The sequence below is a fragment of the Gekko japonicus genome, unplaced genomic scaffold (assembly GCF_001447785.1).
Source record: "Gekko japonicus isolate JY-2015 unplaced genomic scaffold, Gekko_japonicus_V1.1 scaffold8, whole genome shotgun sequence".
NCBI classification, from domain to species: Eukaryota; Metazoa; Chordata; class Lepidosauria; order Squamata; family Gekkonidae; genus Gekko; species Gekko japonicus.
Window position 1 is genome coordinate 2,314,105 of NW_015167057.1, and position 20,157 is coordinate 2,334,261.

The 20,157-nt window shown below is 47.4% G+C and overlaps 1 protein-coding gene across 1 annotated transcript in view; it reads left to right on the forward strand.

The window, feature by feature from the left end:
* SRCIN1 (SRC kinase signaling inhibitor 1) overlaps window positions 1–20,157 on the forward strand; it is a 347,319-nt gene that overhangs the window by 240,318 nt on the left and 86,844 nt on the right. The window contains exon 6 of the mRNA XM_015412427.1: window positions 19,032–19,224. Coding sequence (XP_015267913.1) covers window positions 19,032–19,224 — 193 coding nt within the window. The remainder of the gene's footprint in view (window positions 1–19,031; window positions 19,225–20,157) is intronic.

A 20,157-nucleotide genomic window follows, 5' to 3' on the forward strand; every position in this document is an offset into this window, starting at 1 on the left:
CTAATTCCAATGGGAAGAGGCAGTTGGGCTCATAGCTGAACAACTCACTGAGTCCCAGTGTTATTGACAACAAATTATTATCAACAACTAAGAGTGTCCAAGGAGTGAGGCTGATATACCCCTGTGGAACACTCTGTGGGATGGCTCAGGTCCTTTGAAGCTGGCCAGCAGAATGTTAATATGTGGAGAGTGAGCTACAAATTAGTATCAACTACATATGAATTGCTGGAACATAAGACAGTGAAGATCCAACCGGAATGTTAGTGGAGATTCTGTGTCTTTCCATTTCCATTTCCCCGTAACCATCTGTATCCTCCATTGGCCATAATCTCCCCATTCCTCTTTATTCTCTTACAGCATTTTACAACTCCCTCCCCCCAACCCCTAAATTCTACAGAACCTCAAGAATTGGAGGTCTGCAAATTTTAAAAAATCCATGCAGATTGGGATCTGTTGATTTGCATTCTCATTCATTTGCACAGAATGTGAGTTTATTTGGTATTGAACCTTTTGAGCATAATCCAGCCAAATCTTGCCTTTTGGTTCCTATGCGGAATGCTTAAGCTTCACATCTCCCATTGAAGTCAACGGGCCTCAAAAGGGCTTATTTTAGCCTGAATCGTGCCGTACATATTTATTCCCTTTTAAAAAAACAAAATAAACTCAGGCTGTTTTTTGAAGAGCTAAACAGCAGTCAAAGTGTCACAGTTAGGGAAAACAAAGCACCTCCTTTGCATAAAATGGCTTTCATTTGCATAATGAAACCATTTAGTGCAATTTTTCTTATAAAATAATCCAGGCATCTTCCGCTTGGGATGCTTCGACCCAAGGGCTCCCCCCACCAATAATTGGAGAGGGGGCTGTGGCTTAGTGGCAGAGCATCTGTCTGCTTGGCATGCAGAAGGTCCCAGGTTCAATCCCCAGCACCTCCAGTTAAGGATCAGTTAGCAGGTGGCATGAAAGCCCTCTACAGGAGGAGGAGGAGGACGAGGGGATTGGATTTATACCCCGCCCTTCACTCGGAGCCTCAGAGCGGCTTACAAACTCCTTTCCCTTCCCCTCCCCACAACAGACACCCTATGAGGTAGGTGGGGCTGAGAGAGCTCTTTCAAGAACTGCCCTTTCAAGGACAGCTCTTGTCAGAACTATGGCTTTCCCAAGGTCATCCAGCAGCTGCAAGGGGAGGAGTGGGGAATCAAACACGGTTCTCCCAGATTTTAGTCCGCACACTTAACCACTACACAGAACTGGAGACCCTGGAGAACCACTGCCAGTCTGAGTAGACAGTACTGACCTTAATGGACCAATGGTCTGATTTAGTATAAAGCAGCTTCATAGGATCATGTGAATTGTTGAATTCACCATTGCTCCAAGTTGTGATTCCCCATTGCCTTCTCTCCCCCTACCCCCACCCCCATTCTCAGCCACTGTATTGCTAGTGTAGTTGGGATGCATCTGTATTTCTATTTAAGGCACGCATCAGGTATAAACAGCCACCAGGCTTAGCTGTCAAAGTCACGAGCCCCTTGGAAGAATGTCAGGGGTATCAAAGACAGCCAGGAAGTTCTCTTGGGAACAAGGCGTGGTATGACTCTGCAAGCGTATCATTGGCACTGCTGCCAGCTTGACTCTCATGCGGCTCTGATCGCCTAATACACACCTGACCCATGGGACAATTCACGAAATACTAGGGGATCCAAGGTGCAAGAAACAGAATCTTTTATCAGGCCCCCTGAAGTATGCAAGGTTGTGCCTGCTTGACTCTCTAGAGACTCTGATCTCCTAACCCATGGGACAGTTTGTGAAATTGTCCCTGGGACCTGACTCATGGGACAGTTTGTGAAATAGTAGGGGATACTAGGTGCAAGGAACACAATCTTTTATTGGGCTCGTTGAAGTAAGCAAGCTTTTGGTGTTGTTGCTTTTCTTCAGACAGACAAGGCAAGGGGCAGATCTCGGAGGTACAGAGAGAGAGAGAGAGGTGGAGACAACATTGGCACTGCAAATAAGAGGGCTGTTTATACAACTGTAAATGGTTTGCATGGGTTGGCCAGGCCTCTTTGCAAGTGACACATTTGCCAGGGACTGAGAATATTTGCATACTAGAAATATTTGCATGTTAGAAATTAATATCTAAAACAAAAACAGCAGGGGCATAGGCGGTATAGAAGGCAATGCTAATTGCCAATCACACATGTTTATGTGGGACTAATGCAGGTCCCCCCTAGCCTCCGGCAGGGGATGGGGAGTAGGGTTGCCAGCTCAGGGTGGCCAACTCCTGGAGATTTGCGGTTGGAATGTGGGGAGGACAAGGACCTCAGTGGGGTACAATTAGGGTTGTCAACTCCAGGCTGGGAAATACCTGGAGATTTTGGGGGTGGAGCTGAGGAGGGCGGGGTTTGGGGACGGGAGAAACTTCAATGGGGTATAATGCCTTAGAATCCACCTTCCAAAGTGGCTATTTTCTCCAGGTGAACTGATCTCTGTTACCTGGAGATCAGCTGTGATAGCAGGAGATCTCCAGCCACCACTTGGAGGTTGGCAACATTAGGTACTACGATGCCATAGAGTCCACCCTCCAAAGCAGCCGTTTTCCCCAGGAGAGCTGGTCACTGTAGTCTGGAGATGAGTTGTAATCCCAGGGGATCCCCAGGTCCCAACTGGAGGCCAACATCCCTCAGAGGGAAGGATACTCACAAGATACTATTTTGCTCATATTCTGGGATCAGATGGCCATTTCAGACATTGCCGTCTCACATACCAGGAGCCTTCCAACCACACATAGATCTTCCCCATACATGTGGTTACCATGTTGCCTGAACAGGAGCAACTGAATGTATTTTGCCCGTAGTTAAACTTCAACCTTAAAGTCTATCCTGATTTTCTCATGGCTTTAGGACACACTCCCCTGATGAGAAACTTAAGTGTCCAGTAGAACAAAGTTTGAATCCAATGGCACCTTTAAGACCAACCAAGTTTTATTCAATGTATAAGCTTTCGTGTGTACATATACTTCTTCGGATACAATGAAGTGGAAATGACCAGTCCATACGCATAGGTAGAGGGTGAGCAGCAAATTAGCATACAGCATAATGAAGATGTTTTAACAGATTCAGGGACCAAACAGGAATAACAAGTTTAATGTATGTGTTTACCATTTGTTTGGGTTTAATTCCGGGGGGGAAAATAGTGAAGGAAATAAATATGTCAAACTTGGATATTGATGGGCAGATGTATCCTTAATTGTGGAATGTTGAGTGTAATTAACTGTAAGCTTATACCTTGAATAAAACTTGGTTGGTCTTAAAGGTGCACTGGTTCAGGCCAACACGGATACCCACCTGAATCTATCTTAAGTGTCCAGTGTTGTACAACCAATTGTCCAAGAGCTGAGTTTGGTACAGGAGCAAAAGCAGTGACTGCTCAGGTCCTTTGGAAGCTGCCTGTCACTTGGCAAAAAGTCTTTGCTAATTAGCCTGAGGGACCCAAGTTTATGCAGTACAGTAAGGTGCACTGCAAAATGACGCACTGAGCATGCTTTACAACCCGACTCAGGATGATTGCAAAGCGTCTGCTCTTAATAAGCCTTGCTGAAGCCAAACTAATACATCAAAGCAGAACTCTTTACAAGGCTGCTGGTGACTTGGCAAATTAATCAAGGGAAATTCCTCTGATCCGGAGTTCAGCCAGCAAACCTTCTTGCCAGAAAAACCTAGCACAGAATTTGCAAAGGGGGGGAGTAGTGGAAGACATAAATCCGTTCATTCTTAAAGCATGGGAATGCAAAGCATCCTCCTAAGCTTTTAGCATAATTCAGAATTTTGATCTGAACACAGTCAAACATTAAATATTCGCAGATGAAGGAGGACTGCTTTGCAGTTTGTTTGTTTTCTGGACTGAGTCCTAAGAGCAAAGAGAGGGAGCGAGAGTTTCAAAGCCCAAAAGGGTGAACAGAATACTCCCTCTTTTTGGATTTTTAAAAAGTTGGCAGATATTATGGTGATGGAAAAGTGCCATCAAGTCACAGCTGACTTGTGGTGACCTCGTAGGGTTTTTGAGGCAAGAGACATTCAGAGGTGGTCTGCCATTTCCTGCCTTTGCGTCACAACCCTGGTATTCCTTGGAGTTTTCCCATCCAAATGCTAGCCAGAGCTGACCCTGCTTAGCTTCCAAGATCTGATGAGATCAGGCCAGCCGGGGCTATCCAGGGCAGGGTGGCAGATATCATAGCAATAGTTTCATCAACTATTGCTTCTGGACCATGTCCTTAGGGGCTTCTGGGACTGATTCGCAAACCCTCTAATACTATGGACATGACTTCTCATACCTTTGGGGTCCTATACCAGGTGCATAGTATATTTAGCAATTAGTTACTACACTGGGTAAAGGTAAAGGTTTACCTTGCTCGAAAGCCAGTCGAATCCAACTCTAGAGTTGCGGTGCTCATCTCCGTTTCCAAGCTGAAGAGCCAGTGCTGTCCGAAGACGTTTCCATGGTCATGTGGCCGGCATGACTAAATGCCAAGGCACATGGAACACTGTTACCTTCCCACCAAAGCGGTACCTATCTATCTACTTGCAATTTCTTGCTTTCGAACGGCTAGGTTGGCAGGAGTTGGGGCCAGAGACAGGAGCTCACTCCGTCATGCGGCACTCGGGTCTCGAGCTGCTGAACTACTGAACTTCCAGCCTGCAGTTCAGCATCTTAACCACATGAGCCACTGCAGCTCCTACCCTGGGTACCATTCCCTTTTACAAACATTAGCATTTCTTTTACCATACCATTTGAGGGTAAGCCCATACCACAAACCCATGCAAAGCAAGCAGACACCCCTATTACAATTGATCTCCAGGCGACCAAGATCAATTCCCCTGGAGAAAATGGCTGCTTTGAAGGTTGGACTGAATGGCATTGTATCCTGCCGAGTCCCCTCCCCTCCCCAACCCCCACCTTCCTCAGGCGCCACCCCCCAAATCTCCGGGTATTTCCCGACTCAGAGTTGTTTGACCACCCAGAAAGGCTATGCTGGGGGTCATGGGATCTACATGGACAAAAGCCATGTAAGGCTGGGGATGTAGTAGGGACTGAATGAAACAGCTGGCTAGATCCCACCTGAAATTTGCCGTGTAATTATGTTTGCAGCATGCTTCCCAGTACTGAATGAATACAGGCAGCCAGTTTGCCACATGAGAAATAAGGCAAATTTTGCTTGATTCTTGCCAAAATCTTGCAGTGCAAATCACCCCTGCTGGTTTTGTAATATTCTAGGGCTGTTCCAGCTCTGCTCCTAGCTACTGACGTATTCGGTTGCCAGGGTAGGGTTGCCAACTTACCTGCTGTGGTGGGTGCTCTCCCACTGCTGCCTCCAAGCTCCTGCCGCTGCTAGAAAGAGCAGTGGGAGATGTCACTGATGCTGCAGGGTTTCACTTCCAGGTTTAGCAGGATGCGACATCGAGGCAGTGATGATGTCTTTTCCTCCGTGCCTTGGCCCCCAGAGCTTCTTGGGGGTTTCAGGCATACTCCTGGCAACCCTGTTCTTTGGTGTGGAGATGTTTGCTCTGCCTTCCCAAGTACAATAAAATATATCGAAAAGGATTGTATGGTAAGCAACAACTTGGAAACACCACCTGACCAAGGGTTGGCAACTCTGGGTTGGGAAATGCCTGAAGATTTTGGGGGGTGAAGCCTGGGGAGGGGAGGGACCTCAGCAGGGTACAATGCCACAGAGTCCACCCTCCAAAGCAGCCCTTTTCTCCAGGGGAACTGATCTCTGTCACCTGGAGATCAATTATAATAGTGGGATGACTCCAGGTGCTACCTGGAGGTTGGCACCCCTACATCCAAACCCATAATATGAAAAGGTGTGACAAGCATACAGTTGTAGACAGTATTCAGTATTCCAATAACAAGTGTGTAGACACACAGAAAAATAAACACCATGAATAAAGAAATGTATGAAATTTCAAAAAGGAGTTAACATGTGTCAAAATACAGATTGCCAGCCAAACTCCTTTCGAGTAGACCAGACCCCGTCTGCGTTATCCTGTTCCTTCCATTTTAAGAATGGAATAAGTAAAAAGGGTCTCTTTTTTGCATGCATAACTTTTTTGCATACATAATTTACTCAAGTTGATTTCCATTTCCCCCCCCTCTCCCAGAGGCCCACATGTACACCACCTCTTTGAAAGAAAAGAAAACTGAGGAGGGAAAACTCCAAATGGTTTGTTTACACATTAGAATTCCTAAAAAATTGTGTGCATACTATATGTGTATGTACACACACACACACACACACAAGTCCCTCAGCCCAAACACACAAGTTAGCACAACTTCGAAGATCTATCGGAACAGAGTTTCTTGATAAACTAAACAAAAACAACCTTCCAAGTAAGACGGGGGGGGGGGATGACCTCACAAAAATTGCTATCGTAATCTTTCCCATGACATAATCAACCCTTAGTGATTTGATTAAAAGAAAATACAAAGCAGGGAAGCAGGGAAGATAAACCCTTTCTTTTAAAAAGTCTCTAATCATGATGCTGTGCGGACCAAGGGGAACTCCTTTCTCACTTTCCCAGCCCTGGGTACTAAGACAAATTATCATCCAGCCACATGGGAAGTGTGGTGGTGAATCTTTATGGCTTGCTTAAAATACACCACCACCCAAACTATGCATAAGAACTAGGGTTGCCAACACCCACATGGGAAATACCTAGAGATTTTTGGGGGGGGGCTGAGGAGGGCATGGCTTGGAAAGGGGAAAGACCTCATCAGGGGGTATAATACCATAGGGTCCACCTCCAAAATAGCTGTTTCCTCCAAGGGAACTGATCTCTGTCATCTGGAGAATGCTTGTAATCCCAGAAGATCTCTAGCCCTCACCTGGCGGTTGGCAACCACCATGGCAAGAGAGTGGGAATGCACCATGTTTGTAGTAACACAGTGACCCAAGTAACCACACTGTTTATGGTTAGCTGCTATCTATATTGGCTCATTGTATCTTGCTACTTTCTAGTGTAGTCAATAAGTAACCGGAATCTTGGATTAGAACAAATTTAGAGTCCAATGGCACCTTTCTCATGGTATTGAAGCCACTCATGTATGCACGAATGACACAAGTAGCGCCAGTCACATAATTCTTTCCAGTCCACCAAGAAGAAAGAGGATGATTAGGTAGGGGACACCCACATGGCTGGCTGCATGTATAAAATTAGGATATAGGGTTGCCAAGAGATTTACGTTGTGCAGCGGGGGAGAGTTGTTCCTGGTCTGGGAGATTTGCGCGCACTTGTTGCGCATGTTGCAGGCTGACACTCTAGCAATCAGCCTGGAAACTCTATAGTACCATAGAGTTTCCAGGCTGATTGCTAGAGTGTCAGCCAGCAACGTGCCCAACGTGATGACGTCACTTCTGGGTGATGTCATCGCACAGGGCATGTTGGGTTGGGGGCCCTTTGGGCGGGCAAACCCCCGACACCCCCCCCCCGGGGGACTTGGCAGCCCTATTAGGGTAGCCAGCTCCGGGTTGGGAAATAGGAATATCTGGAGATTTTGGGGGTGGAGCTGAGGAGGGCGGGGTTTGGGTGGGGAGGGACTTCAATGAGGTATAATGCCATACAGTCCACCTTCCAAAGCAGCCATTTTCTCTAGGTGGACTGATCCCTATCACCTAGAGATCAGTTGCAGTCCCAGAAGATCTCCAGCCACCACCTGGACATTGGCAAGCCTACATATGATTCTGGTATGCAGATGCTTACCAAAGCCGTGGAGGATTGCAAAAGAGAAGCATCTGTTGTATCACTGAAGTAATGTGAGAAGGACCCCTCATAACATCCAAGGGGGGAAAGTGTCTTCTGTGGTTGAAGCCCTGGAAATGGGGGTGGGGAATAACAAAGCAGATCGGGGCCTTAGGTCTCTCGAACACTGACCCCCCTCCAAAGTCGCACTCCAGAAAATTGAACAATGTCACTTCCCTGAAAGATTAACCTCCCCTGATCTGAGAAAAGTGCCTTGAGTCAGCTACCCCAGACATTCCGACTCTCACATGCCCGAAACCCCTTAGCAACCGAGTTGGAAGCTTAGCAACGGCAGCTATTGGGGGGGGGGAATCTCATACCATTGTCAAAATATAGCTGTATCAGCTTCCCCCTCCCCTTCTTGGCCCAATCAATTTTTTGTTTCTTTTCTCCGTGAAATAAGCTATCAGGAGACGAAGGGAGAAAAGAAAGACCAGATTGCTCGCCTGATATAGCCTGGCAAAACTTCATTTTGATTTCGAAAACAGCTGCTTAAGAGATAATCTGCACAATGGCTTGATGATGGGAGATGAAATACCTGTGGGGAGAGCATGCATTTAAATATCTTGATTTTTTTCCCTCTAAAGAGGAAGATGGATGTGGGAGTTTAGTTCACCCTTTCTCTGAAGGATCAAAGCAGAGGAGATGATTTGTAAGATGTAAGATCAGGACTACGCAACCTTTCTGAGCCCATGGACACCTTTTGAATTCTGATACAGGGTGGTGGGTGCAGCCGCAAAATGGCTGCCACAAAATGGCTGCCCTGGGAGGCGGAGCCAGTCAGAAAACAGCTTACCTTCAGTCACACAGTGAAGATCCTTGTGCTGTGGTGGCTGCTGCTGCAAAATATAGAACATATGCTGTAATAAGGAGGGGAATAAGGCAAGATGGACCCAACCCTATATTTTTGCCATAATTTACTCACTGTAGCAGAGGTGACCTGCCATGAAGTCAAATAAGGCTGCTTCAAGCAGAGGATTTGAAGCATCATTAAAGGCAACAGATTCCTCCAAGACACCAGAAAGCTCTGTTGTGCAAGGCCCACTCGGGTTTCCAGGTCCCTCCTGGCAAGCACCGGGGGATGGAGGGCACTTAACTAGGAGAAAGAGAAAGGCCCAGGCCATATTGCCCATGTCACATAAGAAGTGACATCATCATGTCAGTGACTTCCAGGCAACGGTCCGATATTTGGGCAAAAACTCCATGGTCAAACCAGCTTCTACCATCAAGTTTTGCCCAAATACTAGAGTGTCACCCAGAAGTTGCTGGTGTGATGATGTCACTTCCTGTGGAGTGCCAGCAACATGGACTCGGCCTTTCTCTTTCAAGTGGTAAGTCCCCCTGCCAGCCAGCTGATGGGCAGCTGGGGGGCAGGGCCTGGCAGCGTGGGACCTCTACTTCCCCTTGGGGGTCTGGCAGCAACCCTAACCTCCACTGAAGTGAACAGGATATCCACATGTGGGTTGCCAGCTCCAGATCGGGAAGTACCTGGAAATTTTGGGGGTGGAGCCTGAAGAAGGTGGGGTTTAGAGAGGGGAGGGACTTTGATGGATATAATGCCATAGAGTCCACTAGGTTTGCCAGGTCCTACCTGGCTGCTGGCAGGGGGCATCCTGCCTCTCCCCCAGGATCTTTTGGCATGTGCGTTTTGCGTGTGTGCCACGATGACATCACCTGGAAGTGACATCATTGCACCCGGGATGTCAGGGGGTGCCGCTGTAGTTTTTGGGCAAAACTCTATGGTTTTTTTGCCTTCAAAAGCAGTTGCACAAAAACTAGAGCATTATCCCACCTGTCGTCTCCGATGTGATGACATCACTTTGAGGTGACATCACCAAGACTGTTCGGGGGTGGGGCCTCCCCCGCCAACCAGCTGGCCAGTGGCTGGCTAGAGCCCCAGAAATTGGGGGGAAACCCACTGGGACCGAGGGGTCTGGCAGCCCTAGAATCCACCTTCCAAAATGGCCATTTTCTCCAGGTTGAATTGATTCTGTTTCCTGGAGATTATTTGTAATCCCAGGAGATCTCCAGCCATTCCTTGAAGACGTGCAACCCTAGTTGTGCCTCATGTGACTCTTTGAGGTAGGGAGGGCGTTTGATTTTCTGCCCATAAGCACGGCAATCTCTGAGGGACCCAGCTCTGCACAAGAATTTCTGCAGTACCCAGGATGTGTGTCACTTCTCCTCAGGTTTTGCTAGATAGTGATCAAGTAGCCAGGGATTAATGTACCTTTCAGCATTTCGCTGATGAAAACAAGGAGGCCTTTGTGTGTTTATAATGCCTCTCCTTAGATTGGGCACCTTCCTCCGACATTACACATTACTAAAGGCCCCTTTCGACCTGCTACTCAAGGTTCAATCATATTATGCCTCCCACGCGGGTGTCTGGTGAGGAGATATTTTCCAGGAATCCAGAAAATGTTTCGACCTGTTACTCTTGGGTCGTGGGGAAGGAAAGTTGTGGGGCACACTTGCTTCTCAACCTGATAAAGGGAGCTTTGACTTTTGAAAGTTTATACCCTGAAAAATCTTCTTGGCCTCGTAAGGTACTCCTGGACTCAAATCTAGCTTGTTCCGCTATAGACCAACACGGCTACCCTCTGAAACGGCTTCTCTGTCCTGTGACTTGGAATGGTGGCCTAATCAATATCTAAATTTAAAAAAATATCTTATGGCATTGTGTGTAGGATAGCCAGGAGATCCTTAGATTGTCTGGCGGCCGTAAGTTGTAGCTCATAGTTTTGTGCAGTGGCAAACTAGACTTGTTTTTAGGGGCTGAGAGAGCTCTGAAAGGGCTGTGGCTGGCCTAAGGTCACCCAGCTGGTTTCATGTGGAGGACTGGGGGATTGAACCCAGTTCTCCAGGTCAGAGTCTACCACTCTGAGCCACTACACCAAGTTGGCTCTAATAAACATCTAAACTGGGTACATGAATTTATCTCTACCTACCAGTAGCTCACCATCATTTTCCCCTCTCCCTTTTTATCCTCATGCCAACAACTCTGTGTAGACCAGGAGGAGAGAGGGTAACTGACTCCATGGTAGGGTTGCCAAATATGTTTTGGCCGGGAGCGGGGGGCTCCCGGCCGGCGTCTGGAACGTGCGCGCTCGTCACCCGGAAGTGATGTCGCACGCTTTGGGCGGGGCCACGCCATTTGAGGGAAAAACAAAGAGTTTTCCCCTCAAATGGCATGGCCCCGCCACCAGCGTGCGACGTCACTTCCGGGTGACGCGCACACGGGGGTGGGGTTTCCCCCGGGCCCCGATTCCACGGGAGCAGAAAGCGGGGCTTGAAAGGGGGGGGGAAATCCGCCCCCGGGGGCATTTGGCAGCCCTACTCCATGGCAGAGTGGGGATTCTAACCTGGATCTCCCATACCCTAGTCTAACCCCTATCTGGCACTGGTAAGAGCACAAACTCTCACCTCCACCCTGTGAGTTGAAGTTAGGGTTGCCAAGTCCTCCCTAGCCACGGGGGATGTGGGGTAGGTTGACCAAATCCAGGTTGGGAAACTCCTGGAGATTTGGGGATGGAGCCTACAGAAGACATGGACCTCAATGGGGTACAATGCCAAAGAGTCCAACCTCCAAAACATTCATTTTCTCCAGGGGAGCTGATCTCTGAAGTTTGGAGATGGCCTGTAATACCAGGGGATCCCCAGGTCCCACCTGGAGACTGGCATCCCTAGTTGAAGTGCCAGCCTGGAATGTTATTGACTTGGTGTATATTGTGTGATAAATGGTTGCCAACCTCCAGGTGGTAGCTGGAGATCTCCTGGGATTACAACTGATCTCCAGGTGAAATAGGCCAGTTCACCTGGATAAAATGGCTGCTTTGGAAGATAGACTGTATGGCATCGAAGTCTCTCCCCAAACTCTAACCTCCTCAGCTCCACCCCCAAAATCTCCAGGTATTTCTCAACCCAGAGCTGGTAACCCTATGTATGAAGCTTCCCAGAAAGCTTCCATCCATGTCCAAGGATTCAAAACCTTATTCTGTACAACATACTAGGGAAGGAGTTGTACTTCTATCAAACAGCCTTTACTTTACAGAGAATTTAAACACACTGTGCTGCTAACAACTTGGGGGGTGGGGTTCATAGTAAATTTGATAGTAAATTATTTATGGAGAGAACATCTTCTGTGGCACCCCACAGGAAGGCTAATTAAAGTTTCCATTTAATGCCTTCTGTAAACTGTGATTATGGCTGTTATCATTTCAAATACTGATTTCTTTTCTTCCTCTTCTTTCGAAATTTGGTCCCAAAATGGAGGCTTTTCCACCCCCTGAAATTTGCTTACCCCAGGAGGTGTTTGTCAACATAAAAAGAGCTTCTGTTGTGTCTTGGGGGAGAAGGGTAAAGAGATAAAATGGAGCAACACAAAACACTGCATTTTCTGAATGCAGAATGATTGCTCTGCCAAATCAAGCCTATGATGCGTTTGAAATGTCTGTTCAGATGTTGCCATTTAGGATAGCAAGAGGACCTGTTGGATAAATAGGTGGCAGTGGTGGCCACAGCCCAGGGATGCCTTTCAACAGCTTTGACTTGTGAGCAGAAAAGATCTTGCCACTGTGGTGCATGCCCTGGTAGCATCTAGATTAGATTACTGCTATTTGCTCTATGTGGGGGTGCCCTTGAAGACTGCCCAGAAGCTGCAGTTGGTACAGAATGCTGTGGCCAGAGTGTTGACTGGAGTGGGTCATAGGGAGCACTAGGTTGGGAAATACCTGGATATTTGGGGGTGGAGCCTGAGGAATGTGAGGTTTGGGAACGGGAAGGACTTCAGTGGGTATAGTGCTAGGGTTGCCATATTTTGAAAAGCAAAAAAGAGGACGTATTTCCCGACTGACTACTTCCAACAAGTGATGACTCTTACAGATCTCATTTAAATACCCCTACTATTTAAGCTGTGATAGTGGCCACTAACTAGGATTTCTCCTACCCTTCCAACCCAAAAAGAGGACAATTTCATCAGTTTTTTATGAAGAAGAAGAGATTGGATTTATACCCCGCCCTTCACTTGGAGTCTCAGAGTGGCTTACAAACTCCTTTCCCTTCCCCTCCCCACAACAGACACCCTGTGAGGTGGGTGGGGCTGAGAGAACTCTGACACAAATTGCTCTTTTTCAAGGACAGCTGTGCCAGAGCTTGTGACTGACCCAAGGTCACATCAGCAGGTGCAAGTGGAGGAGTGGGGAATCAAACCCGGTTCTCCCAGATTAGAGTCCGCACACTTAACCACTACACCAAACTAAAAGAAATGGACACTGAAAAAAGAGGACATGCCCTCTAAAAAGAGGACATCCGGTAACCCTACTATAGAGTCCACCTTCCAAAGTGACTTTTTTTCTCCAGGTGAACTGATCTGTGTCGCCTGGAGATTGGTTGTAATAGCCGGAGATCACCAGCCACCACCTGGAGGTGGCATGTCACTACGGTCTTGTTCCATCTACCTTGGCTTCCAGTTTGCTTCTGGGCTCAATTCAAAGTGGTGGCATTGACCACTGAAGCCCTGTACAGCCTGGGATCAACATACCTTAAGGTCCACCTTCTCCCACGTGAACTTAACCATTTGCATTCTCAGAAGCCTTGCTTAACTTGATCCCACTATCTGAGGCTAAATGGGTGGCAACCCGAGAAAGGGATTTCTCAGTCCTTGCACCAAAACATTTACGAAGGAATAAATTTTGTTATTCTCAAAGGTGCCACTGGACTCCTCTTTTGTTTTGCGCCTGCAGACTAACACGGCTACCCCTCTGGGAAGATCAGTGACGCACGTGGCCACTCTTCGGTGGCAACTTTGTGCTTTGAGTAATCCTATCCGGTGACAATGCATAAAACCCTGAAGTCAAATTAAAACCGCATATCTCATAGTAAGGCTTTAAAAAGGATACAGTTGTTTGGTTTATCTACTGGTGTCATCCAGGCCAGTGCAATAAAATTGCGATATGTTGGTGATTTCACCTTCTTTTCTCCCTTTCCCCTTCTTTTCTCCCCCTCCTTAAAGTTCTGCATCTGTTTTTATCTGTCATGGAACAAAACAAAAAGGTATCAAGGGCTTTGCACACAGTCCTGTAATTTTCAGGGAGTCAGTGTTCCAAAAGGCTGTTCCAGGGTCTCTAATTCACTCTGTACTTATATCATTTACCATGTTTAAAAGGACACCAGGGGTTCAGAGAATGATTCTATAGTCTAGACTGCTGTTTCATTGTTAAAATCACAAGGGTTTTAGCCTGTTTGGTGCCTGGATTGTGAAAGTGGGGGGGGGGGACTTTATGGGAGCCCCATATAAACTGCTCTGAGCTCCAAGCAGCATATGTATAATGTGTGAAACAAATGCGGGGGCCGACAGGATATCGAACCCCTATAGCCCTTTGCAGACATTACATTCGTGCAGAATAGGGAGACCATCAACCACATGTATCAGGCGAATGCAGTTCCCTTAGGGATGCCAGTCTCCAGGTAGGACCTGGGGATCCCCCAGGATTATAGTTCATCTCCAGACTACAGAGATCAGTTCCCCTGGAGAAAATGGATGCTTTGGAGGGTGGGTTCTATGGCACTGTACCCCCCTGAGTTCTAGGCTCCGTGCCCAAATCTTCTGGATTTTCCCAACCTGGATTTGATAACCCTACCCCCTCATCCTCTGCTTGTGGCCAGGGGGCACCTGGCAACCCTGAATTCCCTGATACATGGGATTGCTGTATTGTGTGAATTGGGCAACAGACATGGAAAATCCACATATCGAGCAATTCTGCACATATCAAATACATCGCGGGGACTGCTTGCTCCCAGTACTCATGAGCATAACACCTGCAGAGTTTAAGATCGGCCTGGAATGTATTTTTGAGCAGTGCCTTTGACCTCCAGGAGAAGTGAATCCAGTTTTTCTACTCCGAGTTGAAATTGCAACTGTGCTGTACTTTGTCTGGTACAATTATTTGACTGGATGCAAACTGGAATAAACTGCTGTAAGCAGAAGCCACTGCCCTGACCTGGATAGCCCAAGCTAGCCCAATCTTGTCAGATCTTGGAAGCTATGCAATGTCAGCCATAGTCAGTATTTGGATAGGAGACCGCCAAGAATACCAGGGTCATGACACAGAGGCAGGCAATGGCAAACCACCTCTGTTAGTCTCTTGCCTTGAAAACCTCACAGGGTTGCCACAAGTTGGCTGCAACTTGATGCAAAAAGAAAAAGAAAAAAAGAGAAGCAACAGTTCAGTTTCCCCCCAGCATCTTGTTAGGAGGGCTTGTGGTTACATGAACAGAGAACTGGAAAGTTATCAGTTGAGAGGTTAAGGATGCAGTTCAGTTGTCTCAGTATTCGTGTACTTCACTGAAGAAGTTCCAGTCCTTCCAGTGTGCTACATGCAACCCTGCACCTGTGGAGTTACCATCACTGTCTTGGAAACTTCCTGGAGATTTGGGGCAGTCCCTGGTGAGGACAGAGGTTGGGAAGAGGAAGGAACTCAGTGGTGGTTCGACAAGGGTTGCCACCTTCCGGGAGATCTCCCGCTATTACAATTGATCTCCAGACAACCAAGGTCAGTTTCCCTGGAGAAAATGTTTGCATTGGAGGGTGGACTCTATGACATTATACTCCGCTGAGGTCCCTCTCCTCCCCTCCCCAACCCCCTCCCTCTCCAGGCTCCACCCCCAAAATCTCCAGGTATTTCCCAGCCTGGGTCTGGTAACCCAATGATACCAGAGACCACCCTCCAAAGCTGCCATTTCCTCCAAGGGAACTGATCGCTGTCATTTGGAGACCTGTTTTAATGCTGAGAGAAGTCCAGGCCTGCCTTGAAGTTAGTAACCCTATTCACCTGTATCCGCCTGCATTCAAGAGCACTATTCAAGAGTGAGAGCCAGTTTGGTGTAGTGGTTAAGTGCACAGACTCTAATCTGGGAGAACTGGGTTTGATTTCGCCAGGGGTCATTTCGTAGAAAAAGAGCTAGGGGGACTCATTAGCATAACTCATTAGCATATGCCACACCCCCTGACATCACCGGAAGTGTGTCCTCCCCACAGCTGGCGGCGACCTCCAGCGGGCACCAGCAGGGAGCTCCAGGCCCCGCCCTCCCACACCTCACCCGGGGGGATGGCGTTTCTTGAAAAAGAGCACTTTCTCTCAGCCCCTCCTACCTCACAGGGTGTCTGTTGTGGGGAGGGGAAGGGAAAGGAGTTTGTAAGTCGCTCTGAGACTCCTTTGGGTAGTGAAGGGTGGGATAGAAATCCAATTTCCTCCTCCTCCTACACTCTGGGGAAACGTTTACAAGGGATACTATTTCCCAGGTGGGGCTGGGCGGTCCTCCACTTTTGCAAGCTCCTGCCTGCTGCCGGCGGGAGGAAAATCCCCCCACCCCAACGTCGTGCGTGACATGCTGAATGTCACCCGGAAGTGACATCAGCATGTCGGCAAAGTCAGGGGGGGTGACGTTCTGCTTTTTCGGCAAAACTCTACGGTTTGAGGCCGCTTATACCATACAGTTTCCTCCAAAAAGCAGAGTGTGTTGCTGATGCACTGATGCCACTTCGGCTGATGTCACTCCCCGCCCACTCCTGGAATGGCCCCCAACCCCCCCCCCCCCCCCCCCCCCACCAAAGCCACCAGCATGACAAAAAGACCGGGCAATCCTAACGTTTACCATTTTCATCCATGGGTCGGTATAAACGGGGCCAGCACAGACAAAGAAAGTAACATCTTTATCAACCTGCCGCACTGTTTTTATTTACTAGCGTGTAACGGTGCTGTTACCTCACGAGGATCATCCATTCAAACAGCCCCATTGTACGGGGAGGATATATAGTCATTTGTGCGAAATGGGACTCTTGCCGTATTACTGCTTTTACTGCCAGGAGTCCATGTGCATTATTTTTGCAGCCATAAACCTCGGTGCTGCTTCCCTTCCAGAATCACAACGGGCCCCTTTATGTCTCCCAGGAGCTGTTTTGCTGGCATAATGGATAGGCAACCCTCATGTAGTTTCAAAGGTTATCTCAATGCTGTGACTGTTTGTCTGCAAGTTTTGCCTCTCATGTTGTTATTGATGGAGAAGGAGGAAGCTGGTACCAGGGACCGTCGAGCCTTCCACCGATGCTTACTCCGATTTCGGGAATACAAATCCACCTCTGTGCACACTGAAGCCTGGTGTATGTTTCCCAGAGAGTGGCTTGCACCATTCACATTCCATCCTTGGTGGCTTCCCTAATTAAAGTGCAGACTTTATTTTTTCCCTAGGTAGCGCCTCTCTGGGACAAATAGCTGCACTGCAGACTTTTGCTGATTTAATAGCCATGACCTTAGAGGTACTCTGTTCCTCTGCTATGTTTTTCACAATGTTTTGCAGGAGTCACAGAGGACTGTTGCACCAATAGAACTACCTGCTTGAAATGGCATTGCCGGGATACCTAATCCTGAGTAGATCGGCTCATTAGGCACTCTGTGCCCACCTGCTATTTGATGAGCCAGCAGAGCTGCAAAAGGGGTGGAACTAGGAGGACTAAATGCCAGGGGCCCTGATCTCCTGGGGGGAGGGGGGTCCATGCAGTTGACTGAGTCATGCAGCTTGTTTTCATAAGGAATTCTTATTGGTCTTAGGTGGTGTGGGGTGTGCAGAGGGTATTTTTCTATTGGGGTCTGTGGTGGCACTCGGTAGCCTTGAAGACATGAAGCTGCCTTACACTGAACCAGGGCCTTGGTCCATTGAAGTCAGGATTGTCTACTCAGACTTGGCAGTGGCTCTCCAGGGTCTCAGGTCTTTCACATCACCTGCTGCCTGGTGCTTTCAATGGGAGGTGCCAGGGATTGAACCTGGGACTTTCTGCATGCCAAGCAGATGCTCTACCACTGAGCCACTGCCCCGACCTCAAGGCAAGGTGGCTTGAGTCCTGTAGAAGGAGGTCAGGTGGAGACAGAATTCTACTCTATTTCCTTGGTGGAAGATCTGTTCTCAAGGAACTGCTCTAGCCTTTGTCTTGATGTGTGAAGTTGGAGCATTGTTTCAACAGTCATTAATAGGGTTGCCAGGTCCCTTCCTGGCATCCAGTTGGGGGGGGGGAAGGCTCTGCATACCATAGAGTTTTAAGCCTGAACGCTAGAGCGTCCCCCAACGATGTGCCCAGGTGATGTCATTGCGTCGGGCATGTCGGCCCGATTCAGGCACTTTGGGGGTGGAGTTCCCCCTGGCGGCCGGATCTGTGCCAGCCAGTCAGGGGCCCCTAGAGCGGGCAAACTCCCACTCCCAGCGGAACCCTAGTCATTAAAACGCTTGCTGTTTGACTGCATGACGGCTGCAAACATATAAAGAACAGTGCAGAAATTACAAGGATTAGGGCAATGGGAAAGAGATGATATGAGGTGTACTAGGCTGAGGATCCAGACTAATTGTAAGAATAATGGAGTTCTGAAACAGGTTGCCAAGAAGTGTATGTGTGTTCCTCATATATAATCTTTGTCATTGGGTTTCTATGAGAGCAGAGTGAATCAATACTTGATTAGGTTAACTAAGGTGGGCTGTACCCATGAGGCTGAAGTTCATTCCACCTAGGTCAACGAAGAAAGAAACTTATCGGGTTATTCATCTGCCTTCTAATGAATGGGTTACCATTCCTTTGATTTACATTTGCACTGTGCCAAAATCTCAGCATAGGATGCACTTTTGAAATATCAAAGGGAGCATGTGACCAGTGGACAATTTAATGAAAACATCCTTCATTGTTCAGCAAAATGCCATCTTCAATACCTTCAATATTTTTGGTCCAGTTCCTGTTTGAGGAACACACCAGAACTAATACTGTCCAAAAAAACTGAACAAGTGTGCCATTAATTTGAAAACCCAACAATGGAAGTTTGCCCTCACCAATTACAGTTGACCCCATCAGATAACCATTAGTTGGTTAACCTACCAATTAAATTAGTTAAGCTTGCAGTTGTATGTCCAATCTTCCTGTCTGTTTCCAAAAATTAAGGTAGATGTCTTTGTTTTAGTTTTTGTGTGTGTTTTATGTTTTTCCATTAAAATATTTGGGGCTCTTTTTCTGTTGCTGTGCTTCATGATCTGTGAAGTCTTTTAATGAGTATGTAATCAGGAAAAAAATGACTAAAAATACCCCAGGTGTTGGGGAACAGATTACATGTTCAACACCCACATTTCATACTGTTGATTGATGGAAGATATACCGATGTCTCCATAACCACATGTATCTCTCTCTCTCTCTCTGCCTTCCAGACCCGAAGTTCCCGGCACAATCAAGGTTCCCAGCCTGGCTTGGCTGATCAAGCCAAACTCTCCTTTGCTTCAGCCGAGTCCTTGGAAACCATGTCTGAAGCTGAGCTGCCCATCGGGTTCAACAGAATGAACCGCTTCCGGCAAAGCCTGCCTCTCTCCCGTTCCACCAGCCAAACAAAACTCCGGTCACCAGGTAACAGCCTCTTCCCCACGTTCCTGAGAACGGCTTCTTGAATGTCTGAGAACTACATCAAAGATTTCAGACAAATCTTTTTTTTTTCTTTTGCGAAAGCGGAACCCTCTGACACAATTATTTTTAAAAAAATCTCAAATTCGAATTCAAAAAACCTTTATTAGGCATTAATTACAAACATGTAAAGGTAAAATGAGGCAGAGAAAAAAAACCAAAGACCAAGAATGACATAACTGAAACGCACAACCAATGGAGAGGACACAGTAAATAGTAGGAGTAAACGGAGATATTATTCAGGGTTGTTTACAAACTATTCCTGTAACCTCAAAGCAGCTAGAAGAAACCTAGCAACTTGGATAGTCATATGAGGGTTACTATCAGATAGAAACCAGCCACTTTTCAGTGTGACCTGTGAATTTGCATACGATTAAAGAATTTCTCAACAGAAAGGCCTGGCGGGAGCTTGTCCATGGGGTCGCGAAGAGTCGGACTCGACTGTGTGACTGAACAACAAAAAAAGAATTTATCTGCTCAAGACAGAGATGACAATAGAGCAGAACATGGGATAGGATTTTGGTCACACTAGCCCGACATGAGCAGAGTCTCTTGTGATAAGGCGACCATGAAAATCTGCCATAAAGGACTGTGGTGAACAAGATACCAAATCTTGCAAACATAAAAGTTCTGGGAGCTTGTGGGGATCTAAGATGCAAAAAAAGACAGCTGGGACCCCATAATCAGGCAATATTCCTCGCGCCAAAGGGGAGCAGGCCCTATTTGCTAGTGAGTACAAGGTCTGTTTATCAACATCCATTAGTCTCTGCCACAGCTATTCGAAGGCTTGTTGTTTCCCAAGCATGCAAACAGAATCGAGTGGGACACCAATCTACCTGATTTTCCATAAAATTAGGTGTGATCAATTACTTGAAAAAG